General features: G+C 43.0%; 2 protein-coding genes across 10 annotated transcripts in view; one reads left to right on the plus strand and one right to left on the minus strand.

Moving 5' to 3' along the window:
* The window catches only part of NEK11 (NIMA related kinase 11), a 166,700-nt gene extending 150,100 nt beyond the window's left edge, over positions 1-16,600 (minus strand). The window contains exons 1-2 of one of the 6 annotated variants that reach the window (XM_048838753.2): positions 16,470-16,600; positions 5,444-5,719 (exon numbers count right to left, since the gene is read on the minus strand). In XM_048838753.2, coding sequence (XP_048694710.1) covers positions 5,444-5,613 — 170 coding nt within the window. In that variant the 5' untranslated portion in view covers positions 5,614-5,719; positions 16,470-16,600. Of the gene's footprint in view, positions 1-5,443; positions 5,720-16,187; positions 16,422-16,469 lie in introns of those variants that run through there. The other 5 variants (XM_048838756.2, XM_048838755.2, XM_048838752.2 and 2 more) reach the window with 5 other exon arrangements.
* Positions 16,601-16,668: 68 nt separating this feature from the next.
* Positions 16,669-26,035, plus strand: ASTE1 (asteroid structure-specific endonuclease 1). 4 transcript variants are annotated; one of them, XM_075125702.1, is made up of 6 exons: positions 16,669-17,446; positions 17,537-18,869; positions 21,622-21,832; positions 23,500-23,692; positions 25,024-25,207; positions 25,680-26,035. In XM_075125702.1, exons 2-6 carry the CDS (start codon positions 17,556-17,558, stop codon positions 25,746-25,748), a joined length of 1,971 nt encoding a protein of 656 aa, XP_074981803.1. In that variant the 5' UTR covers positions 16,669-17,446; positions 17,537-17,555; the 3' UTR covers positions 25,749-26,035. The 4 variants fall into 4 exon arrangements, with proteins under 4 accessions (XP_074981803.1, XP_048694708.2, XP_074981802.1 ...); XM_048838751.2 differs by having other exon boundaries at positions 16,670-17,446; positions 25,024-26,035; XM_075125701.1 differs by having other exon boundaries at positions 16,670-16,933; positions 25,024-26,035.
* Positions 26,036-26,702: the final 667 nt, after the last annotated feature.

Genomic DNA, 26,702 nt, shown 5'->3' on the forward strand with positions numbered 1-26,702 from the left:
ATCTGCTGTGTATGCTGGAGTCCATACCAGCCCACCAGCTTTATGTGTTTGATCCAATAAAAACTGGATAGTCTCACAAGTGGCTTCCGACCGTGCCCGCCTCAGCCTTAATATAGAACAGGCTGCAACACTGGCAGGAGACTGGGCTCTCTGGAAATGGGTGATCCAAAGTGTGCACACTACACTTCATGAGCAGGAGAATGACTGAATCACCCACACATACACCACGCAATAATATGAATGAGTGTTACCAATTTGCATATGATACCTTTTAGATACATACGCACCTTTTAAATATAGATTATGACAACACTAGTACACTGAACTCGTCAGGCCAGCTGAGACTCACTGCTAGGTACCAGGCAGCCCCTTGCCCTCTAGCATTAGGCTGCTCTTAGGGTCACAAGGGCCTAAACAGATAAATAGTTAGGACTTGGAGTAGGAAGGAAACATTCAGGTCATACACTATAATTAAAAAGAAAAGGAGTACTTGTGGCACCTTAGAGACTAACAAATTTCTAAGGTGCCACAAGTACTCCTTTTCTTTTTGCGAATACAGACTAACACGGCTGCTACTCTGAAAGTTTAATTAAAGTATCTCCTGTCAGACCTAATGATCAACAAAGAAAAACACTCATTAAACCTTCCACATAAATGCAAACAGCTGTAAAATTCCAATAGAAATATGAGAGCCTCTATGAAGGCATGAAGTAGGGCGGGGTTCTCAACGTTTTCCTTTCTGAGGCCCCCTCTGACAAGCTATACAAACTCCACAGCCAAGCTGTGCCACAACTACTGCTTTTAGGCATATTATAATCAGGGCCGGTGTTAGGGGGTAGCAAGGAGGGCAATTGCCTGGGACCCCTCACACCATAAGGGGCACTGCGAAGCTAAGTTGTTCAGGCTCTGGGTGGTGAGGCTCAGGGCACTGAGCTGCAGTCCCGTGTGGTGGGACTTCAGCTTTCTGCCCTGGGCCCTAGCGAGTCTGATGCCAGCCATGCTTGGCAGAACCCCAGAAACCTGCTCATGGCTCCCCATTGGGCCCCGGACCCCTGGTTGAGAACCACTGAAGTAGGGATTATACCAGAGTTACAGTGAAGCCTTGCTAAAGAAGTAGTACTCCTGAACCATTCACCTCAAACCTAAACCTATCATAAATCTAGTAGAAAAGAATAAATAGTCATTTCATCCACTTGAGGCTCCTCAGACCTTGCAATTTCTGCTAGTTTGGGTTTAAGAAATGTTTTGCTTCATCATACTTTGATAAGGAAGATAATTTACCAGTATCTGGAGTTCTCCAAAGGTAATGGCTCTGCAGGGGACATACACAATGCCTCACATGTCCAGGACCAATTTAAAGCAATGGGGGTGGAGGAAGGAGTGCACACAGTGACTCCCGGAAGCAAATTCTCCAACAGAAGATGTAGAGGATTAGTACCTCTTACAGTTCATAGATCCTCTTTTGCCAGTAACAGTAGCCATGGAACTATCTATTCTCTCCTTTCTCAATGCTGCTCACTTCAGGTTTTAGTCTACATAGTCTTTGTACTTAGTTTAGTTAGATAATGTTAAGATCAGTTGGTACTTTTGGAGCTTTCTAAAAATAAATGTTACTGCTTCTTGTTCTCGTGTCTCTTATAATTCCAAAATAGTGGATCTGGGGAAGGCAGGTTTGTGTATCTACTGATAAGATGTCATAACAGATCAGCATGCAAATTGTTTGAAGTGAAGGGCACTTCCTCTGAGATTACTTAAAACTGCATGGCCTTTACCACTTGGGACAGAGATAAATGTGAAATGAGTCCTAATGTCAGCCTATTCTACCATATGGATTTGCACAGCCACTTCTGTGAAGGCAAAAATATATTTTTCAATTTAATTCATGTTTTTGCTGCTGAAAATACAGCCACTTCAGCCCCAAACATTCAAATTTCAATCATGCAAAGTGCTTTCATCTACAGTGAGTTGCTCATGCCATATTCAAGAATACATGAAGACACTGCCCAAAACACACAGCTTTTTCTGTTGGCCAATCTTCATTAGGACTGTCTCAGTCACGGAAACATCCAAACATTACCAAAACAAAATAAGAGCAGACTATGAGCAGACTGCTTCAGATATGAATTCAAAAGAGTTGGTCCGATTTATTTTGTAAGTTTTGCATATGTCCAAAATAGAAATAAACTCTTCCATGAAGGTTGTCTCAGTTATCTCTCAAATGGAGACAGGAGTCTTTGGAAGAGTTAACTGATCAACATTGTTTAGAATGCTCAAATTATATTTTTCAGAGTTGTTCTTCAGCATCACGACTTGAATGCCCTATTCCTGCAGACTTTATGCACATGGCTAACTTTACACATGAATGGTCCTAGCAAAGTCACGCCTATCATGATCAGATTATCATAAAGTTAAGCATCTAAGCAGTACAGTAACAAAACATTAGATTGTAATCTGTTCAGCATACGTACCCTGTCTTCTTCTGCATTTAGAAAACACCTGGCACTACAGCAACATAAATAAATACTTATATTGTTAATAATAATTTTATCTAGGGTGAGATGTCATCATTTCCAGCTTCTCACTGTTAAGACGGTGCTAATTTATTCCAGCAGAAATGTTGCCATTTTTTGTAGTGCAATGTCACCCTCCAATTGCAAAAACTGACTTTAGTTTTCTCACAAATGAGCAATTCTTTCAAGGTAAAATAGCAAAATGCTTTGCTTTGGCAAAACTATAATGTTTCACTAATAGTCAAGATATCTTTGTGGGTCTCTAACTCTCTGCAGGCTTCCACACAAATGCAGTATAACCACAAGTTTGTAATGGAAAGTTGCCTTAAAAATGCTGGAAACTAATTTGGCACACGTAAAAATCAGAAAACAAAATGGTCATGCCTTATATAAAAAGTAAACTTATAAATAGTTTACCAAAGGTTAATAAATGATTAATAGATGTTATAAGCATGTTACAGATATGAGTAGCATACATTATAGAAGCCTGAAAGCACATCAGCAGAAGGTGTAACAGATGGTTATAAACAACATATTGACCCGTGGAACTGTATAAAAATTGATTAACTATCTATTAAAGCATTTATCAATCATTTTTAAATCTTTATAAACTATTTATAAATGTACCCTTAATATACAGTGTAACTACTAAAACCCGCTTCCCTGCCCCTTTCTGTTGGGAAAGTATCTTCTGTAGATTATATGTAGGTCTCTTATGTCATAAAGCATTCTTATGGATACAGGGTGCTGAAACATCACAAAACTGCCTGAAAGGGCTTTCTTTCTTAGTCCTGGAAAAAGATAAAAAAAAATACCTGGGTTTAAAATGAATAGGACTCTTTCAATTCCCTGTTAACCTAATTACTATAACATAATAACTAACAAATGTATCATTTATTGGAAATGTGACCTACCAAAATGGCTACTGTACAATGTGCACTTTAATATTTCTGAAAAATATGAAAAAGAACTCTGCTATTACTGACACTAGTTGAAGTGACTGAAATATTGCTGCATGCACCTAGCTCTTGGATCTGTAAACGTTCCAGGTATCAGGGGGCTCCCCAACACACTCCGATGAGCCTTGATATCTCTTCTACACAATAAGCAAGTGTCCAAATTTTTCAGAAATCAGAAATTCTATTAGCTGAATATTCTCATCAAATATGGCTAGGTGATGCGCTATCAGTATCTTCAACAAGAATACTACATATGTGCTGACCACAGTTGGATTACCAACACTAATGTTACCTTTTGAGCCAATATCCAAGTCATCACAGAAAATTTGATTCCTCACATAGGTTAGGTTACTGAGTGGTTCCAAGCTTAAGGAAAAGAGCCTATTTCTGGATGAAAAAATTATCCAATTGAGGTGTCAGACATGAAGCAATCAGTATCAAGTCCAATGGACACACAAAATTCTAGATTACAGGGAAAAGATACTTTTTAAAGTCCCAGTCTGTAAAATTGTCAGAGTGATGAGAATATAGTTTTATACAACAAGAAATTTCATCCAATGATATTAGACATGCACCCAAATTTGATTTCACATGCAGAGCTGTTAACATTCCTTGGAAGTGTTAAGTCTGTGATATTTTGTGATCCTATTGAAATTATAAAATAAATTGATGAAAATGTGTCCATTTTCAGGTAGAGACAAAATTAAGATTGTTGAGACTAAATAAAAAAAATTGTTATCAATTACAAGTACAGTAGCCATGGTAGCTTTCACTTTACGATTTCTATAGTCATTACCTCTCCTTTCTTATTAGACAAGCAGGCATCCAATTTTATCATCAAAAACAGAAAAAGTCTTCTGTATTTTCTGCTGGTTTAGCTACCAGCTTCTCTTAGGTCCCCTCCAACAATCTAACTGAGTCTTTATGATGGTACCCTGACTACAACACTAAAGTGACTGGCATGGTATAAAAACTTAGATAGATTAGACAAACCCTGGGAAAAGTCACCTGAAGGGGACAGATCCATAAAAGAAAAGCAGGAATTCTGAAATGTTCTTACCTTGTTCTTATCTTTCCCAGCTTGATTGCTTTAAAGGCCATTTATAATTGGACAGAGCATTACCGAGTTAGATACCACAGCAATTGAACTGTATCATTTTTGGGGATCTCTCTCTTTGCACTTTATAACAATTTTTAAATATTCAAGTAAATAAAGATAATATTTTCATGAAGGTCACTGAGCATGGAATGGAAATGCATTATGAGTGGTGAAAATTTTAATAGACCTCCTCAAGAAAGATCTTGTGGACCACATTATTTTCCTTTTTTGTCAGAAGTAAGCAGTTTTGGTACACTGGAGAAAAGGAAAACTGTTATGGTGGATATATGCCTTCTCACTGCGTCCTCTCAATTACATGAATGTACAAACGACATTTTATACAGAAGGGATAAAATTCACCCCTGTTCAATTAGCACAAGACCCTATATACCACTTAAGCTTCATATAAGTTGTAACTGGCATTTAAGTAATGGATAGAGTGAATTTAACCCTAGATGTATCAGGATTTTAGTAATCCATTTGATAGAGTTCTTTTTACTGTTTGAGAAGTACTTAGATACTATGGACAGGAGGGATATATATGGAAGATAGACTGAAAATTTAACTTATAAAATCAGTTAAAACTGGCTTGATTAAGACCACCATAACACAGACTGAAATCTTACTGAAGAAGCCTACACAATAATGTATTGAGTTGGAAAGACGGTATCTAGTGGAGTGCCAGGTTCAGCGTCAGCCAATTTAGCACCATCAGTGAAGATAGGGTAAAGAGTGTATTAATGAAATTTGCAGGTAATACTAAATTGGGAGGTAATGGGGCACCAAAGAAAACAAAAACAAAAAAAATTAGAAATATGGGCCAATTTTTTTCCCAAATACATTGAGTCAACACACTATATAAGATGCTTACTTACAATTCTTCTCCTTGTTTTGCCTTCTTGTCTGAAACTAGATAGACTGTTCCAAAGCTTCCTCTGCCAAGTTTCTGCTGAAGAACATATCTTCTTGCAATCAAGGTTTCAGAGCAAGTGGAAATAGGTGCGGAACCACTGACATGTTTAACAGCCTCTTGGAATTTCAGCATTGCTCCATGTAACAGAGATCACATTCATTTATCTATAACGTATCTTTCATATTCAAGTCTCCTTAGTAATGCTCTTATTCTTCCAGTGATGTTCACAGGACAACACCTAAAACAGAAAAATAGATAAGATTTTATGTAATACTCTAAAGTTTTATCAAGATATTTAGGTTGCTAATTAAAATACCACACCTCAAGCTATCATCTCGTCACATATCAAAAGCTCAGGGCCAATCAGCTGGGGGTTGGGGGGGCAGGAGGGCCATTTGGCCTGGGCCTCAAGCTCAAAGGGGGACTCAATTTAGACACTTGTTAATTTTCTGGTATTTGATAACTTTCGTTTTTATGCGCATCCCTATCGGATCAAAATGTGACACACTCTCTCAGCTTAGAGCTGCAAATTTAAGCAAATAAGAGATGTGATTTGGTAATAGACATAATTTTTTTGTTAACTGATATAGATTTTGTCATATTAAAGAGTTTAAAATGTTCATAAATATTAATAAATATATATTGGTTCTGATGGCACAAGATTAGACCGTGATGAACGTGTACTCTCAGATCACCTGATTATATAAACAAACCACTACTACTGGCTGGTGCTGGATCAAGTGCGTGTTGCAAGGTACAAATTGTTACATTTTACTGTTTTTATAGTTTTATGTCTAGTTGACTAAGGAATTATTTATGTGTGAAAATTCCTCATTATTATCTTCATATGCTAGCTAAAAGAGGTGACTGGTTGGTTGGTTGAGCCCTAGCTCGGTAGTTTGGCCGTCATCATAGGCTTTCGTAGGCTATAGGCCCAGATTCAAGGTGAAAATTTGTAAGGATAATCTTGTACAGTGAGTTTTGTGAGGACACGTTTGAAATTTTTGGACATTATCCCTCTGTCTATATCCGTATCTGTGTTTACTATTGTAAGCAGAGTCAGGATGAGCTCCACCCTGACATCTGGTGGTGAAGTGGGGCAAGTTGTGGAAAAGAACTTCAGGGACTGATCTCATTTGCATAGGCACACCCACCCCACCTAGAATGAGGCCATAGCTGCCCAAATGGTCACTTTGGCTGCTGCAGGATCCCCAGTGTCTCTGTTATTGGGGCAGGAAGAATAAATTGTTATTACCCTGATTATGGGAATCAAGGACAGTGGAACTGACTTGGCCTTTTGTTATGATGGAGGGACTCGCCATCAATTAAGTAGCACTCGCTAGGCAAGGGACATGGGTTCCAAAACTCTGAATTGAGAGAGGCTGGGGACAGGTATTAATACTTTGTGGCATAGGCCCCCTGGTGAGGGCCTTACATGTTAATTGCACTTCCTCCTCTCTCCACTGTGGAATATCAGAGCTAATTTTGATTCCATTAGGAGTCTAGTTACAGGCTGCTGAGCTGAATTCCCTTTGCGCTAATGGTACACCAGCACTGAGGCTCCCCTACTATAAGCTGAAATCACAAAAGAGCTAAACTTACAAAGAGCTGAAATCACTGAGTGTTGTGTTAAGTAGTGGGGGAGCCTGAAGATATATGGTGGAGAAGTTTGCGGGACGGCGAGCAGAGCAGTTGGTGGAGCAGAGCAGTTTGCGGGACGGTGAGCGGAGCGGCTGGTGGAGCAGAGCTCTTTGTTGGATGCCTACAGCAGCCCATGGGGAGCCCCATGGAGAGGTGCCCCATGGAGAGGTGGGGCCATCAGCTTTGGACCACGTAAGGTGCCCTTACTCTCTCTCCCCACCCCCAATCTCCACCCAGGTTGGGAAGTAAAACTCTGCAGATAAACTTTTGAGCTCTGGGGCTGCCCTGACCAGGGACAGAGACTTTTGGGTCGTTGGACTTTTGGGACTTTGGGTGATTTGGGTTGCTGGACTCAAGAACCAAAGGGAAAGGACATGCCCCAATTTGCTTGGGGTGGGTTTTTTTGCTCATGGGTTGTGTTATGAATCCTGTTGGTGGTGTTTCCCCAACATAATGCCACATTGTTTCTCTCTGTTATTAAAAGGCTTTTTGTACACTCAGACTATGTGCTTGCGAGAGGGGAAGTATTGCCTCTTGGAGGCGCCCAGCGGGGGTGGTATATATTTGTCCCAGGTCACTGAGTGGGGGCTCGAGCCAGTTTTGCATTGTGTTATTGGAATGGAACCCCTAGATACTGAACCCAGCCCTTGTTGCTGCCAACTCTGACAGGCAGAAGGGTTACACTATATATATATATATGTCATCCCTTTGTCTTCAGCTCAGCCTGTTATATTATACCTTGCATGCTTGAGTTTTGATTCAGTGATAAGGATAATAATCTGTTTCATTTTGTGTTCTTAATTAGTATTCCTTCATTTTACGTCTTTTCAGCAATTGTGTACCATTCGGCATTTGTGTACATGTTTACAGTTGAAGATTTCAAGTGTAGATAAGCTACTTATTTGCAGCAGAATACTTCAAGTGTGGATAGGCTACATATTGACCAGATAGATCACTATGAAGAGGAGATTTGAAAGTGGTGCAAGCAACAGATGGCGAAAACAACTGAGTGAAGCAGCAGCTAACAGCTCAAAGCGAATAACTTTATTCCTCAAACCACTGGAAAACACACCTTACCCAACAAACAATGCTACAAATAATGAAAACTCTTCAACTGCAACATATGATATTTCGATGCCAATACCTGAACATGAGGAAAGTAGTCAAGAAGGAGATGTGCCAACAGTAACAGTTGCAGCAGAAGATTCTGTGTACAATCAAGAAACTCAACAGCAACACGAAGATGTAGATCTTAAGCAGCAAGAGCATTTCATGAGTATTACAGGTTTGACTGTGACTGACATTGGAATTATTGACAAGAGCAGTGCTGCCCAAATGCAATCTTTTCTTCAAATTAATTGTTTTGAAATTCCAAGTAACATTCCATGAGATGCTGATAATCATGCTTTCCCTACTCATCTGCTGACAAAAACTCTTCCAGATAGTGAGACCTGCACAAGAGACTGGTTATGCTGGAGTACGGAAAAACAATCTCTGTACAGTGCACCCTGCTTCATTTTGAACAAAAGTGCTGCAAATGCATCAGTTCTCTCTGATCAATCAGGATGGAGCATCAACAGAGGTTGGAGGAAGTTGAAAAACTAAATACCATCACATGAGAGTTCAACGTCACACAAAGAAAAAAACGTCTACTCACCTCTTGTAACTGTTGTTCTTCGAGATGTGTTGCTCAGATCCATTCCAATTAGGTGTGCGTGCACCACCATGAGGAGGACCCAGTGGTCCGAGGTTATTTGGGACCATGCACAGTATAAGTGGGACAAACGATTCAAAAAGGGCAGGAAAGGATCCGGGGGTAAGTCTGGTATGCCGTCCTCGGGCATCGCTTCAAAAGGCCTGATTGGAACCAGACGATGGTTTGGTTGGGCCCTGACCTTGTCCAGAGCGAGGGTTGGAAGGCTTTCTTCTGTCATTCCTTCCCCTCCGCCTGTAAAAGTCCTACCTTGGACGAGGAGGATACGAGTGCCGTTGCGGCTGCTGGGACTTGCAGTGCTTCCTTTGGGTTGCTGGGGTGTGCATACCCAAGGAATTCATGGTTGCTCTCAAGTCCTTTAGGCTATGCAGCCTAGAGTCTGTCTGTTTCGCGAACAGGCCTGCTCTATCAAAGGGCAGGTCCTGCATTGTCTGTTGAATCTCAGGCCCAAGGCTTGTAACCAAGATGTGCGCCTCATGGCAATTCCTTAGGACAAGGTACATGCTGCCGAGTCCACAGCATCCAGTGAGGCCTGTAAAGAGGTCCGTGCCACTGCCTTGCTCTCCTCTACTATACCCCCAAACTCCTCCCTGGACTCAGGTGGCACAAGCTCCTTGAACTTGAGCATGGAGTTCCAGGAATTGAAGTTATATCGACTCAGGATTGCGTGCTGGTTGGCAATCCTGAGCTGGAGCCCTCCCGTGGAATACACCTTGCGGCCAAATAAGTCCAGTCACTTGGCCTCTTTGGATTTGGGTGCTGGGGCCTGCTGCCCCTGCCTTTCTTTCTCATTCACGGCCTCAACCACCAGAGAGCAGGGCTGTGGGTGCTTGAAGAGACATTTGTACCCCTTCCAGGGCACAAAGTACTTTCTCTCCACACCCTTGGCTGTAGGGGGGATGGAGGCTGGAGTCTGCCAGATAGTCTTAGCATTGGCCTGAATAGTTTTGATGGGGGAAGGACAACCCTCGACGGACCTTCCAGGGCCAAAATGTCTACCATCTGGTCCTCTGACTCCACCACCTCCTTGGCCTGCAGGCCCATGTTGCGCGCCACCCTGCGCAGAAGGTACTGGTGGGTGCGGCTGTCTATAAGAGGTGGCCTGGATATGGAAGTGCCTGTGACGGCCTCGTCTGGGGAGAATGACGAAGAGGCCAAGGGAGGAATAGGGTCCTCCCGACCCTCCTGTTCATCAGGAGCCCGATGACCTGCTTCGCTATCCGCCTCAGGAACCAGAGTTGGAATCAGTTCTGAAGCAGTGCGGGGGCCGAATGACTGAGGCCTCAGGCACCCTCAGTTCAGAGGTGGCCAACCGGGAGCTTTTAGACCAGGGGTTCCCAAACTTGGTTCGCAGTAAGCCCCTGGCAGGCCATGAGATGCTTTGTTTACCTGAGCATCCACAGGTTCGGCCGCTCGCAGCTCCCAGTGGCCAGGAACAGCGAACTGCAGCTGCTCGGAGAGGCCGTAGCTGCAGACGCTTAGGCCAACAAAACGTCTTGTGGCCTGCCAGGAACCCCTGCTTTAGACTGTGCACCCTGGGCCTGGTGGTACACCCACGGGGTCCAAAATGGCCACTGAGCTGGTCCCTGCCACTGCGCCAGCCATGGCCCTCCCCTCACTTCAGGCCATCTACGGCTTGACCAGTGCTGGTCCCGCTCCGAGTACCTAGACCCTGCCTCCGAGCCCAAGGAATGGGATCGGGACCGTGAGGGTCAGGATGGTGCCAAGCAGAGCTGAGCCAGCGAGCAGTGCTGCTGCGAAACTGGGGAGTGGTGCCGAGAAGCTAGGTAGCGGTGCCACAAGGCTGGGGAGTGGTGCCACGACCTGGAACCTTACTGTGACCTGGAGCTACACAGGGACCGTGAGCGACGCTGGGACCAGTACCCAGCCCGGGATCTGCCCCTCGAAGGCGACAGGTGTGCAGATTGGCGTCATGATTGGGAGTGCTGGCGCAATCTGGAGCAGCGCCATGAGTTCGACCGGTGTTGCGAGTACGACCGGTGCCATCACGAGGAGCGGTACCGGGACTCCGAGCGGTGCTGGGGCTCGACCAACGGTGCCGACAGCCAGATCATCACTGGTTTGCCTCAAGACGGTGCCATACACTGTGGTACCGGAGACTTGGCACGTATCATAGGCAAGCTCGGTGCTGTCATGGAGATGGGGTCCCTCACGGCCGCAAAGGTGTCCGGAGTGGATGGCAGCTGTACTTCCTCAATACTGTGGGTTGGGGAGTCCAATGGCACTGGACTCGATGGCTCCCCTTGTGGGGCTGAAGTCAACGGTGCCACTTCTACAGGCTTTGGCCCTGGGTACTCCTCTCTGGGATGCGCCCCATTGGCCACCTCCAGGAGTGTGGGTCTCTGGGACAGAGAGCCACTCCTCCCTTGCTTCCAGTGCTGCTTCTGCACTGGGGAGTGGGAGCGATGCTGGGTTGATGCCGCCGGTTTCAGCGCCAGGGAGCGGCGGTGCCGCGGGTCTCTGCCATAGTCCATCTGCAGTGCTGCTTCTACCACTGCCGCCAGGCCACTGCGCATCAAAGAACTTGGTGCCAGGTCCTGCCGCGCCAAAGGAAGCTGAAGTCTAAGTGCTGCCTCCATAAGGAGTTGCTTAAGGTGAAAGTCATGCTCCTTTTTGGTCCCAGGACGAAACTCCTTGCAAATCCTGCACCTATCAGCTTCGTGAGCCTCCCCCAGACACTTCAGACAAGAACCATGGGGGTTCCCACTCGCTGGCGTAGGCTTGGAGCAGGACTTGCAAGGCTTGAATCCTTGGGCATGAAAGCCCTCCCAAGAAAAAGCAGTCAGGATGCAGGGTAAACCCCCCAGCCCAACTGCTACTAACTACAACAAAAATAAACTACAAGAACTAAAGAAAATTTATAACAACTATAAAGCAAGCTAGGGAAACTCACTAAGCAAGACACCACAGTTCCAACGACCATCTCAGGTGGTAGGAAGGCACTGAGGGGGCGCTGGGTTGGCAGGGTCATATATTGAGCACCATGATGGTGCCACTCAGGGTGGCTCCACAGCTGACCCGATGGGTGCTACTAGGGGAAAAACTTTCCGACAGCTGTGCATGCAGCGCGCACACACCTAATTGGAATCAATATGAGCAATCATTCGACGAAGAAACTATGTTGCCTGGAAATCACCCAGTAGAGCAGCATCAGCTGAAAGTTCAGTTGAGAATTTACTCTTGACTGAATTCTCTACAGAAACTAACTGGAAAAAGCTTCTTGAGTGCATCCTGAATGTCATCCTTTTTCTTTCTGAGCAGGGATTGGCTTTCTTTGGTTCCAGTCAACGTATTGGTGATCCATGCAAAATGGAAACTTTCTAGGCATAGTTGAACTCCTCAGAAATATGACCCACTTTTATCAGAGCATGTTAAACGTGCTCAAGAATTGCAAGAGAGTCAAAAGTGCATGCAAGTCCATTATCTCTCCACACGCATACAAAACGAGATTATTGAGCCATGTGGATCATTCATACAAACAACAATTCTTGATGATATTCAAAAGGCCAAGTATTTTTCAGTCATTGTTGATGCCACTCCAGATTGTTCTCACAAGGAACAGACTACTATGGTTATTCGATATGTTAAGATTGTAGACAGGTCAAAAATTTCAATTGAAGAAAGGTTTATTTGTCTGATAATTTCAAGAGAAAAACTGGAAAAGAAATTGCTGCTCGAGTACTAGCAATGCTAGAAGGTTTTAAGTTAGATTTTCAAGTCTGCATTTGTCAAGCCTATCACAATAGATCTAACATGGCTGGGAAGTACAAAGGTGTACAAGCAGTTCTGCTTGAGCATAATTCAAACTGTATTTTCCCCAGCTGTGGAAACCACACACTAAACATTGCAGGTGTTGACTGTACTGAATCATGCAAGAAGGCAATTACATACTTTGGAACTGTTCAGCAAATGTACAATCTCTTCAGTAGCACTCCACAAAGGTGGGAAATTCTGAAGCAATTTCTTCCCGTTTCACTGCATGGGATGTCCAAAACTAGACGGTCTGCACAGATTGATGGTGTTCAACCAGTTGCACAGCATCTGAACTCAGTGAGAAAGGCTTTAAATGAGCTTGAATCTCTCAATATCACTGCCCAGGCTCAAACTGAACTTCAGTCTATTCAGAAGCATGTGTCCAAATTTGAATGCATTCTGATGTCATCTTTGTGGATAGAAAAGGAGTACTTGTGGCACCTTAAAGACTAACCAATTTATTTGAGCATAAGCTTTCGTGAGCTACAGATGAAGTGAGCTGTAGCTCACGAAAGCTTACGCTCAAATAAATTGGTTAGTCTCTAAGGTGCCACAAGTACTCCTTTTCTTTTTGCGAATACAGACTAACACGGCTGTTACTCTGAAACCTATCTTTGTGGATGAAGCTACTTACAATGATCCACCAAATTAATCTGGTAATTGAAGCACACAATGCTACCCTTGATGTTAAGAGGGATAACATTGAAAGTCTTATCAATGACATTCAACAGATTCATGAACAATGGGATGTGATCCTGACTGAGTCCAAATTAGTAGCACAGAATATTGGCATTTCATCTGAGATCTCCACCAATTGCAATTTACCTACTGAATCCAATGCCGAGCAGCATTATAGGGTCAATGTCTTCCTTGTCATCATTGACTCTATTCAATCAGGTCTTACACATCAATTTGAGTCACTGTGACTAATGTGTACCCTTTCTGGGTTTCTTTGGCAGTTCAACAGACTGAGTAATGAAGATATACTTTCTGCAGCTGAACAATTTCAGCAACAGTACAACAAAGAAATATCAAAAGATCTCAGTGACAAGGTCATCTTCCTCAAATAAATATATTCCACAAAGTTTAAATTGGATTGCAAGGCAAAGGAATTGCTACAAGAAATACTCAAACTTGAACTCTCTGGGGTGTTTCCTAATATCATAATTGTGTATTTTTGTCAGTTTGCCTGCATCAGTGGCTTCATGTGAAGGCACCTTCAAGTGAAGCAGATAAACAACTATCACCGTTCAACTATGGGACAAGAGCGTTTGAATGGGCTTGCCATGCTTAATATCAGTTGTGACACTGCAGAAAAGCTTGATTTTTCCTCAATAATTAGAGCATTGGCCCATAAAAAGGGTAGAAAAGCATTTATTAAATTAAAAAATATTCATATTATGTCTCACTCTTTTTTTTGGTGCCTTATTTTGTTTTCATGTGTTGTCATTTTTTATTTTTATTATGGCTAGGGGCCTCAAAACATGGAAGTGGCTCGGGTTTCCTTGGACCTCTGAGGGGGACTGGAAAAGCTAAGCAGGATGATTAGTGGTCAGTGTTTTGGTCGGAGACTTCAACGGCAAGCACCAAGTACCTTAGAAGTGGTGATATCAGTTTCATCCATGCCAATCTGCCCACTGAGTTTCCTAGAACGCAGTTTATCTACTCCAGAAAAAAGACAGAGAAATGAACCTGCCAGGATTTAGATCTGTTTCTAGAGTGCCCTTCCTTATAGGGTGTCCCCACACGGAGTACAGTATAACCTGCCAAGAGCGACCACTCATGGGAGTTAGCAAAAGTGGTCTCTTGTAAGAGGCAGTCTCTCTTCAAAGGTTTGCACAGCAAAAAGCCATAGTGTTCTGTGGCCTCTGCAAGTATTCACTTGTGACAGCTAGTCTCTCTTCAGAGGTGGTCTCTAAGGCTGTGTCTACACTACAGCTTAGGTTGGCATAATTTATGTTGTTCAAGGTGGTGAATAAGTCACCCTCCTGAGCGACATAAGTTACACCAACGTAAGCGCCTGTGTGGACATCGCTATGTCAGCAGAAGAGCTTCTCCTGCAGATATAGCTACTGCTACTCTTTGGGGCCGAAGTAGTTAAGCCAACTGGAGCCTGTCTCCCGTTGGCTTAGAGCGGCTACATTAGAGAGTTTACAGCGGTGCAGCTGCGTTACTGTAATCTCTAGTGTAGCTGTGCCTTAGGGCAGATTTTACTGTACTTCTTGTTTATATAGCCAAGCAAGCAACTAGATTTGGTGGCTAGGCCATGTGTTCATGACAATTTTGCAAGGCCCAGGAAGCAGTAACGCCTAGTAATAGGATTTAATTCCCATATAATTAGGTTTGGTGGGACTCAATGTTTATTGTTTTACAATTTTGATGGATATTATCTAATGTTTATTTTAAAGCATTTTTTCTATTGTTATCAATTTCAGTTTTCACAGTTGTGCAAAAGTATAGGTTTTAAGCAATTTTTTTGAGTTTTATCTATTTAAATTTTCACAATTGTGGGAAATTATGGACTGGTCAGCCAATAATTATTTAACGATAGTAGACATTGAGATTCAAAATGTTAAAGCTTTACATTAAAACACAAATTCTCAACATCACATGTCAAAACATATAAAGTAAATAGCTTTAAATTAAACTCTAATATGTTCTCAAGCAGCATTTTTCTCACTTTGCCTATCTGTAAATTTCTATTCTTATTGACGGAACTATTTTTTCATGAGTTTGTGTGTGAACGGTGAAATTGACATTTACCTATATTTACCAAAGACACATTTAATCCTTCCAAGCCTACTTAGAACAGAGTCTTTAAATGATTAAGGGTATGAACATCTTCCCTATGAGGAGAGATTAAAAAGACTGGGACTGTTCAGCTTGGAAAAAAGATGACAGGAGGGGAGACGAGCAGGATATGATGGAACTCTATAAAATCATGAATGGTGTAGAGAAAGTGAATGGGGAAGTGTTATTCATCCCTTCACAAAACACAAGAACCAGGGGTCTGCTAATGAATTTGACTGGCAGCCTATTAATAGCCTATTTAAAACAAACAAAAGGCAGTACTGCAAATGCACAGTCAACCTGTGGAACTCGTTGCCAGGGGGTGCTATGAAAACTATAACTGGGTTCAAAAAATAATTAAATAAGTTCATGGAGGATAGGTCCACCAGTGGCTATCAGCCAAGACAATCAGGATCACAACCCCATGCTCTGGGCATCCCTAAGCCTCTGACGGCTAGATGCTGGGAGTGGGCGAAAGGGGATGGCTCACTCAATGACTACCTGCTCCGGTCATTCCCTCTGGGGCACCTGGCACTGGCCACTGTCAGAGAACGGGATACTGGGCTGGAAGGTCCATTGGTCGGACCCCGTGTGGCCAATCTCATGCTCGCACCCGCTGTCGCAAGGCCTGCCCCCAGTACCCAGAGCTCGCTGACGGGATGGGGCAGGGCATTGTCAGGTAGGTGCTCTCCGCCCAAGTGACTCCGGCGCCTGCGGCTCTGGGGGCGTGAGCGTGGGGCGACGAGAGGAGCTGTGCTGGACATAGGAGGGGGTCACGTCCATTTACCTTCTCATCCCCGCCCCCGGCATAGAAGAGGAGGCGGCGCGGGTCCCACCCCTGCGTCCCAGCCGGCTTCTCTGTGCACGGCCCCGCTCCACCCGCCAGCTAGCTCCCCTCCCGCCCGGCCTCTGTTTGGTACTGGTCTCCTGGAGACGCCGCGCTGCCCGACGGGATACAGACACCCAGGCCGGACCCAACCAGCTCCCAGAGAGAACCCGAGAGGGGTAGTCACGTGACCCGTCTGCGCCCGCTCTACCCTCCTCGCATGGAAACGGACGCTAATATTACCCGCCGATGAGCGACGCAACAGTGAGGCGCTGGAGTGGGCGTGGCTTCACCAGGCGTAATCCCTGGGTCCCCCTATCTTGATGTGTCCCGCCCCCCCCGGAAGTGGAGGAAGGGAGGCTGTTTGCTGAGGCACGGGTCGTGTCTGCAGGAGCGGAACTGAGTCGCCCGAGCTAGGGCAGTTACGGGTCCCTTATACGGCGCGCACAGAGGGGCTGAGCCCTCCGGCAGCCTTGGCGTTCCCCTGGAGGACGGAAGGAGGCGCGAGGCGTTGCCTGAAGCGCGCGCCCGAGTGCGATATAACGGACGGCGCCACGAGCCCCGCTGGCTTCGCTCGCGCTCCGGGGGGAGGCACCGCTCATGTCTGCCCCGTCTAGCTGCACCCCCCCCCCTCCCCGGGGCGGAGCCATGCCGTGTCGTAAGCCCGAGCAAGGCCCAGCTCCTGAGTGGTGAAAGGCCCCGGCTGGGTGAGGTTTCTCTGGGTAAAACGTTATAGCCGGGATTCTCTCCCCCCCCCCACCCCCCCGGCCTGAGCTGGCCGCAGGTCACGTAATGGCGGGGAGGTCCCTTCATTTTGCGTGTCTATTTCAGTATGTTACAGAGGGTGAGTGCGGCTTAACAAATCACCAAAACCTGTTCTGTAACTTATGGACCAACTCAGCCATTTACACTGAGCTACTGCTTCGGTGGGGATCACTGAGTACGACGGCATGGAAAGGCTGGCGGACAGAAGTGGCCGCATGTCCCTTTTCAGAGGTGTAGTTTTCAGTGCCCATGGATAGCACTAGAAAAGTCAGTTTGCATAGGTTAGCTCCAAGTCACATGGGGGTAGGGTAGTGCAATTCTAGCAGCTGTAGTTCAAAACAGTTTTGCCTGTCAGGGGAAAAAGCTATATGTAAACAGTGTCTGTTGGTTCCTTTTGACCTGGGGAAAAAATCTTGTAACTGTCACTTTTGGACTCAAAGGTAGCAGGAGCTGAGGTAAGTGGACTGCACTAGTGTCTAATTAATCTGATCATCAGTTTTGTATGCGGTACTTGAAAATTAAATTGTTCATTTGTTTGACTACAGCTGTTAACACGTTAAGAGTATGGGCATCCATGGATTAATGAGCTACGTGGGAGAGCATAAGCAGTTCTTCACTGATCTACAATTAAGGAACACAAAAATCATCATTGATGGAAATAATTTGTTTCATCGGCTTTATTTTGAATCAAATCTAGACCTCCAACATGGAGGGGATTATGATTCTTTTACAGATATTGTGCACAAGTTTTTTGAAACTTTGTCTGTATGCAAAATATACCCATATGTTGTGTTAGATGGAGGGTGTGACTTGTCCGATAAGAAGTTTGTGACATTAAAGGAAAGAGCCAGGGATAAGATCCAGGTAGCATATTCCATCTCTAGAGGTGGTGGTGGAAGCGTGCTACCCCTGCTCACAAGAGAGGTTTTCAAGCAAGTCTTGACCAAATTGGAAGTACCTTTTGTCCAGTGCTTCTCAGAAGCAGATAGGGATATTATGTCATTGGCTAATCATTGGAATTGTCCAGTTTTAACTTTAGACAGTGACTTTTGTATTTTTGATTTGAAAGCTGGGTATTGCCCTCTGAATTACTTTCAGTGGAGAAACCTTTGTACCTGTGAAGGCACACTAGACTGCTACATTCCAGCTCGATGCTTCTCTTCAGAGAGACTGTGCAGCCACTTCAGTCATATGAACAAAGCCCTTCTTCCTCTCTTTGCTGTGATGAATGGTAATGATTACATTAATTTGCCAGCTCTGGAGACATTCTTCAGCAAGGTGCGCCTGCCAGTTGGAGGCTCTGGCGGGAGGGGGAGGAAGCATGTCCGCATTCAGGGACTTCTAAACTGGTTATCCCATTTTGCTGATCCCACAGAGGCCATAGACAATGTACTGAAATATCTTAAAAAGCATGAGAGAGAAGAAATAAGGGAGATTCTGTGCTCTTCCATGGAGGAATATGAACAGTCTGATGTGAAGCTTGAGGATTTTTTTCAGAATGGAACCTATGAGTCTCAGGTGATCAGGAAATTAGAGTTACCACAATGGATGCTTGAGGCTTTGGCAAAAGGTCATTTGTCTCCATTCATTAGTGATGCCCTTCTATTAAGAAGAACAATCCTTCATGTCCAGGTGGAGAACATGCAGAGGCCTAGTGCTCACACAGTCGCCCTACCCATTCGTCAAGTCATCTATGGGCTACTTCTGAATGCCTCTCAAAATTCTGAAGTTATTTCCCCAAGTAAGCAGTCCAGCAAGCTCCCAATTGTCCGTGAATTTGACAGAATCCAAAAGACGCTTAAAAAATCCTTTGTTCCAACAACATTGCTGCCTCTGGATTTTTGTGAAGACCATTGCTGTTTGGCCACATTAACTGAGGTAGGGTTGTCAGAACAGATATCCTGGATAACAAATCAATGTTGTGAGTGTAATGGGGGGGGGGGGAACTTGGGTGTCAATCCAGTCAGTCAGTTTAGTACCAGATAGAAGTCACTTGTAAGTACTTTATAAGACTGCTCATGGTAATAAGCAGTACATGCAGTACTAACGGTAGGGTCATAGCCTTTGGTTTCCAGCATTCAGAGATGTTACAATTACATAATCTTTTTAGAAAGGAACACTCGACAAGTTATAGGCAGAGGTTGTAGAGGCCTAAAACTTCCCATTATAACCTTGTTTCATTTGCATTCAATTTTCCCAAACTAACCATTTAAGAGAGCTTTCAGAGCAGATTTTTTTTTTAAATCTGCATGAGGAGTAATCCTTGATTTAAATAGGTGCTTTTTTTTGTCATGAAAATCAATCCAGGTTTGATAAAGCTATACACTTCAGGAAAAAAAGTCACAAGCTATACTGAGTATGTGTTAGAGGCTTTCTGCTAAAGTCTCTAATTAATCTGCACTGAGCAAGCTTCAGCCCCCCAGTTTTGTGTGCCATCTGCAGTTCATATACTTGCCAGTTCCATAGACCTCCCTACATGGCTCCAGATAGTAAATGGACAAAGCAGCAGCTGAAGAAAACATTTTGGGGTAGAGGTGGTGTGCTGGGTTGGGAACTAGAAGGAAACAGTTCTAGTCTCAGTTCTTCTATTGACTAGGGGTGGCAATCTTGTATGGTTCAGTCACTATTGATCAAGGCCTTGTAACCCCTATCCTTAGAGGAAGGAAAAATCTCTCTCATCCCCTTTCAAAGGGTACATAATTGTGAGGTTGCACAAGGTCACTTTGGGGAGAGCTAGGAATAGAATCTGGTTGCCTCAACTCTCATCCACTGCCCACTCAACCTTTCAGAATGAATGCTCCAGATCTGTATTTGGCCGTGCTGTATGTAACCATTAAACTAAATTGTCAAAGTTTATATGGCTCTGGGGGGGACGACACACGGATGTGACCGCTACCATTTTACTCCTTTAGCCCAACTGGTGCTATGGATCTCGAGGACCTGCATTCAAACCCTGCTGCTGACCCATATGTTTGTTTTCATTTTTCTTTTTTAAATTAAGGAAACTGCATACAAAAATCTTCAAATGAACATTAAGGTTGCAGAGTCAAGCACAAGTTAGGAAGCGTCCATGCAACTTTAATTTGTCTCCCTGTGTAGGCACTGTGCTAGTCTTTAAATTATTACATACTCTTGTGCTCTAGGACCCACTCTGCCTTGTTCAATGCATGGGGTGGCCCATAAATGAAGCAAAGGATTACAGAAGAGAAAAGATGTTCTTGCATTTTTAGCATGGGATTGGGGCCCAATAGAGCTGGGTTCTGTTTCTGCTCTACTGCAGACTTCTCGTCTGATAACGGGTAGGGCTCTACCAAATTCATGGTCCATTTTGCTTGAGGTCACAGCCAGAGGCTTCTTAAATTGGTCAGTTTCACATTTTCAGCTCTGTACATCTGAAATTTGAGTGTTGTAACCATGGGGGTCCCTACCCAGAAGTGGATCTGATCTCACCTGCACCTCCAGAGCTGCCATGTAAGGGAAGGAGAAGTGCTGTCGCTCCTCAGCCCAGCAGGGACTTGCAGGTAGGAGCACCCTGGCTGGGGCATTTCCAGGAGCAGGGCCATATTGGACCCACCTCCACAAGTCTCCTTCAGCTGCAGGAACCTTCTGAGCTGGAGCTTCCTGCAGCAGGGGAAGGTACTCAGAGGTAGGTCTGATCTCCCCGAGAGCAGCCATGCAGTGGAAGGACAAGTCCTCTCCCTTCCTAGCCCAGCCCGGACTCGCAGCTAGGAGCCCCCTGGCTGGGGCACTCCCAGCAGCAGGGGAGAGATCAGATTTCACGGGGAAGGGCTTAAACGTCACAGTCTGAAATGTTTTTGACTGCCATGGAATTGGTAGGGCCCTAATAATGGGCAAGACTATAATGCATGTACACAAAGCAGCTGAACTAAGGTTGCCCAGGCTCCTATAATACTGCAACTGCAATTTTTTTAATGAATTTTTTTTGTATATACCAACACAATTTGTACCAGTGTTACTGTAATGGCTTAGGATTTTTTTAAATGAGTCAAGTCTCATTTACTAGTCACAATTTATGAAGCCAGATTTTCACTTGTATTGTATGAGCTCTCAATGCATATAAGTGATAACTGCAGTTCTCTGTCAAAATCCAGGTAGAAGATTCCACTGGGAGTATAGATCAATGGTACGGATAGTTAGATGATAGCACAAGTTTACAGCCTATGGTGCAATGCTAACCCCTGAAATGCAGGTGATGTAGGACAGACACCCTCCAGGACATGCCAAAGGAGGTGGTTTTGAATGCATAAATAATGGCTAGATTTTCAATGTGCTCAGCTCCCAACTCCATTTAGGCACCTAACTGCAACTGAAAACTTCCAAAAAATTTGACCCTTGAATAGATAACATAGGAAATGTGACTACTTTTTAAAGATTGAATAGTTTTGGAATAATTTATTCTACAGAATGATCTAAGTTTCATCCATGTCACTTTCATTAGCTCAATATTTACGAGGTTGGACATTTTTGAAAAAATTAACAATGCTATCTTAGCATTAACACAGAAGTCATTTGCCTTTGGGTGAAGATGGCAAGTGTAAATGGACTTCCTTACAGCAATATAAAGCCAGACCTCTTCACAGTACATCCATAATTATGACTTTTTTGGCAGGTGCCCAGATCAGTTCGGCTAAAACTGCTGTTGGAGACGTTAGGAGTGAAAGCCAGCATCCTACAACCCATCCCCAGTCCCTTGTGGCTCCCTGTTGCTGTAACCTGCTACTGGACATGTTACTCAGAACCCAAAGTGAAATTGCATCATTTACAGGCATTACTTCTAGGAATGGTATTTGGGGAATTGCACAGGACAACAAGTAGCCCAGGTAGGTCCCCAAAGAACTAAAAACTTTGACATGTTTCTGGATGTTTCATATTTATATGCAAATCTACATTCTAGCCACAGTTTCCCCCTTTTGTTTTTGTAAGGACTCTCCACTTCCATAGGAATTAATGGTGATTTACGCTCTAGCCTCAGCACTCAATTGATACATTGGTGAAGATCAGAGACAGTGCTGTGTCACAGTTAAGACTGAGGGACTTGAAGTTAAACTCTGTTCTATTCCCAACTTTTGTCTTTGGGAAAGACATTGACTTATCTGTGCCTCAGGTGCCTATCTTTAAATGGCTAAAATCCAAATGGACCTTGTCAGGTGGTGGTGGCGGCATTTGTAATTGTGCTTCAGGAGCACTATAAAAAAGTGCAAAAAATTTTCAGACTTAGCATACACATGCGTCAAAGGTTGACACTTCTATAAGACTTATTACTCAGTAATGAATTTTTACTAAAGTCAGTTTGTACTTACAGGAAACACATTGTTCATGTGCGAGTCTAACAATGAATTCTAATTCAAAGCAGACTCAATAGGGAAGCTTTGAAAGCAAAGGTATTACCTCTCCTTCATACTTTCAGAACTTCATACTTTCAGGAAGGGGAAATACTAATAGAAATTTGGCCAAAGAAACCATCAGTTTCAGTAAGAATAAATAAAATAGTGTATTGAGAGAGTTAACAGGGAAGTCCAAGAAACTAAGCAAACTTAATACTGGCAGCAGCTAAGCATTGAGGGTCTACTTCAGATTATAAATTCTAGGCAGGAATAGTCTGTGTACATGTAGTGCTTGGTACAATGGGGTCCTGATCTCTAATGGGGCACTCTAGGCACTACTGATTATATTAATCTTATTTTTTAAAGTCAGAGCCTTAACTATATTCTAACAAGAAGCCAGAACATTCAGGATTAATGTTAAAGCTGTAATTAACTTGGCCTGTTGTGACAGGGTATTATACACAATGATCAGCTATAAGCTTTACACACACTGTGGGGCCAAGTTACTATCTAAATTCAGAACTCATAGGGGTTTGTGTTTGCTTTTGCAGTTTATGATTGAATCTATTGGAAATGTTACTTTAACATAGCATTTGTATAACAAATTAGTAAGCAATAATTAGTACTTCGGGATTAAATCCTGTTTAAGGCAGGGTTTTTCCCACAAAACGCGGGGGGGAAGCTATCTTAATACTGCAAAAGTAGCAAGATTTAAGGGTTTGGTTCTATCTTAAATTTAAAAGGTTGTGGGGAAAGGTTTTTAGGTAACATAATATGCCAGCGTTCGATTTAGGTGGCATTCCTGACGGTATGGGAGGAAGAAAGGGTTAGACTACAGAAGCAGAGCAGGCAATTCTCAGCTGCTTCTCATTAACCTGGCACATAGTAGGATTTTTTAAAGATTTTCCAGTTGGCCCACAACACATAAGTATGTGCACTCTGACACACACAACTGAGCCAGCAAATAGATTGAATTCTTTTGTTTCAGACACTCATGGCTTTTGGTACTTGAACAGTAACACTTAATTTAAGACACTTGAAAACAGATTAGTGTTTAGAGGTTCACAGGCACCATTAATTGTACATACCAGTCATTCTTTGTATAGGAGAGTGCTTGGGAGCCTCTAGAAATACCCTTATTTTCTTGTCCATTCATAATCCAGATCCTGCGGTTTTCCATGTCGAAGATGATAAAATGGTCTATGACCAGTTTCTAAAATGGAAAGAAAAGAATTTTCAGAAATTACTGGATTTAGACACAGCACACACTTTCTGCCAGTGGCAGTGCTGCCTCCAGATGGGATTGCATCTCAACCAGCTACTCTCTACTCCTCTCAGTGAACCAGACTTAACTCGGTAAGAACCTGTGAGACCTGCCTTCTTCACAAGGTGCTCCAAATATAAAGCACCCTTATATTGTGTTTTGCCTTGTCTTATACCTGCTGTGTCTCTGGAATGTAAGCTCCTTGGGTAAGGGACCTTTTAAATTTGGTACAGTTCATATTCTGTTGTATGGCACTAGTACTCTGGCACTTAATAAATGGTAACAGCTTCTAATGTTTCAGCAAAATCATGTTTTTGGTAATTACTACATATAAAATTCCAATATACATTTTTTGAACGAAAATATTAAAATTTTACTCTTAATTCTTTAGTACATACTGTGCCTGAATTAAAGTAGTGTTAAAATTAGAAAGTTTGGGCTTGATCTTGCATACCCTTTCTGAGGCCATTGAAAATGACTCATGAGTCAAACTGTAAGATCATAGCTAAAGTATGTAAACATGTATGCATCACCACCTGAGACCAACATCTAGGAGATTACATAATGTAGAAGTGCATCAAGAAAGGGAAAAGGGTACAATAAATTGAAAACATGAAGAAAATTCAGAGTAAAAGTCTGGAAATCACAGGCATATAATGAATGATCCTAAGCATTTTCACTTGAGCAGAATTCTTTATACCTGTTACTACAGAAGATTCACAGAAATGATTTCTATCTAGGATCTGTATTTTCAATGTTAAATCTGATTTTAAACATCTTTCATTAGATGCAAGTCTTATGGAGGGTTAAAAATGCACTTTACTCAAATTCAGTGCTCTCAAATATTCAAGGTGCTGTTAAAAAGCAGTTTCTCTTCCTTGGGCAAGTGAGTTCTGCACTTCTTGTTACTTGCATAGATGTGTAAAGTTCTTCTTTCCCCTATATTCATGTCTAGGGCTCTTAACTCAATAATACTTCACTCCTATAGAGTGCTCAAATGAAAAAGCAGGCATTGAAGATACAAGTTATGTATGTCAGCTAATTCCCAGCAACTAAAGTAATTTGATTTTTCTTCTGATTAAACCTAGAACAGTTTTAAATGGAGTTGTCACCTGAAATTTCTTTGGCTTTATTTTGCCTGCTGGTTCTAAAAACCAATAAAGTTAAGAAATATAGTAATAATGTAAATATGTACCTGCAGACAAGCTAGATTTGAACTCATCATGAAAATGAGTTTGGGATTGTTTCTTTAAAAGGCTTTTATTTAAAGAGTTCATATTCAATGATTGTTCATTAGAGGTGTGTAACTGAGTAGCATAAAACCACAAATAAGACACTAGTTTGTATTGTTTTTTCCACTAAACAGTATAGTTTTGGTAGCTAGAGTTAGATATAATTCTAAATTTAATCTTTCCTTCGGCAGGCTTTATTGTGGGACCTTTGTGCATAGACTATGCAAAGAGCTTAAATCAGTACATGCAGCAGAGAATCAGCTTCTCTCATCTCCAAAGATGAGCCAGCTTTATTGTGATCTGCTCCATGCAGTAAAGTCAACTGTACCTCCAGACTTCTTCCAGGAGACAACCAAGACCACCCAATTCTGCAAGGTAAAGAACAAGCAAGCCACTAGTCAGGCAGAGACTACCAGACAGCATGCTACATTGGAAGCTCAGCCTTTGTGTGATGTTAACAATAGGTTTGCATCACTAATGGTGGAAGACTGAAAGTAGCACATACATGACATTCAAATAATTCTGCTTTGTGAATGGAACACAGTTACAATGAAGTGGGTGAACTGCATTGGAATTTAACTGGCCCTTTTACAGTTTTTAGCATGAATCTTGCTACAGTGATTTTTTTCTATAAATGTTATAGGATACTGTGTCTGAACTTTCTAAAAAATGTCAGTCTTTTGATGTCATTGATACAACCGAAAAAACTAAATTTGCAATTTTAAAGTAAAGCAGTAAGAGGACAGTAGTCTCTCCACCCCTCCAACTACCATTGCAAAAAAACAAAAATCCACCATCACAACTACATACTACACATGGAAAGCTAATCACAAATTTAATTCTGCAGGGCCAGTGTCCACCAGTGAGATTTTCAAAAGTTTCCAAGGGAGGAACATGGGTGCCTGACTTCCATTGAAAATTGGGTCATCTGCTGTGCGTATATATTCTAGTTACTGAACTGTTGGGGAGGAAAAAAAACTGGAACTTATCCTTTTCTTCTCCTGAGTTTCTCTTAAGAAACAGGTTTGGATAGTCACTACCAAGCCTGAGTGCTACCACCTAAAGTAGACAATTTTTTCTTCTGTCAAGGACATTTGATATCACTTGAGAAACTGTCAAGCAAGGGTCTTTTCCCGGAAGATTCTAAAAATAAAGGAATGTTAAAACAAAGATTTGTTTTAAATAAATTGTTTATGCATTTAGGTTTGAGAGTCCATCTGATTTGGTTTCCGACATACTCCTGCAATAAAATAGCTAGTATTTACTACTCTTGTTCCTCTTCAAGAATCAGTGTGATGTTTCTCTCTCTCAAGGTTATAAAGATTTTTAGATCATTACCTCTCTCTTTAGTTAGAGTTGTGTCCACTGCTCACCAGAAAGAACGGTTACTTAACTTAGAGTAACTGTGGTTCTTTGGGATGTGTTGTCCATGCAGATTGCCTTCTTGGGGCACATGCATTCCTTGTGCAGAAGATGAGATTCTTTTGGATAGCAGTGTCCATTAGGGCCATGGCTGCACCCTGAGAACCCTCTCAACCATTGTCGCCCAGGGCATAAGGGGTGGGGGCAGCCTCAACCACTTCTCAGTTCTTTTGCCAATAAAGACTCAAATTAGTGGGACAGAGGGGAAGTCAAGGAGTCTGTGTGGACTACACATCTTGAAAGAACAATTACTTACCTTAGAGCACCAAGGTTCTTCAAGTGATTTCCACAAATTCCACTCTTGGTGACAAGCATCCCATGCTCAGATGTGGGTAATAGGACTCCTATGTAAATACTGACGTATTGCATGCTAGCAAAGTTCACATTTGATTTAGAGGCCTGCACAAAGGTTACAGATGCATAGTAAAAGTATGAACGGAGTACAAGC

This window comes from Caretta caretta, chromosome 2 (assembly GCF_965140235.1).
Source record: "Caretta caretta isolate rCarCar2 chromosome 2, rCarCar1.hap1, whole genome shotgun sequence".
Classification (NCBI taxonomy): Eukaryota; Metazoa; Chordata; order Testudines; family Cheloniidae; genus Caretta; species Caretta caretta.

Excerpts from the sequence above, each read along its gene's own strand:
- ASTE1 (XM_048838751.2), top strand. The coding sequence starts at position 17,556 with ATGGGCATCCATGGATTAATGAGCTACGTGGGAGAGCATAAGCAGTTC. Across the intron at positions 18,870-21,621 it reads GTTTGGCCACATTAACTGAG|GTGCCCAGATCAGTTCGGCT; the intron begins GTAGGGTTGTCA and ends CTTTTTTGGCAG. Across the intron at positions 21,833-23,499 it reads CAGGACAACAAGTAGCCCAG|ATCCTGCGGTTTTCCATGTC; the intron begins GTAGGTCCCCAA and ends TTCATAATCCAG.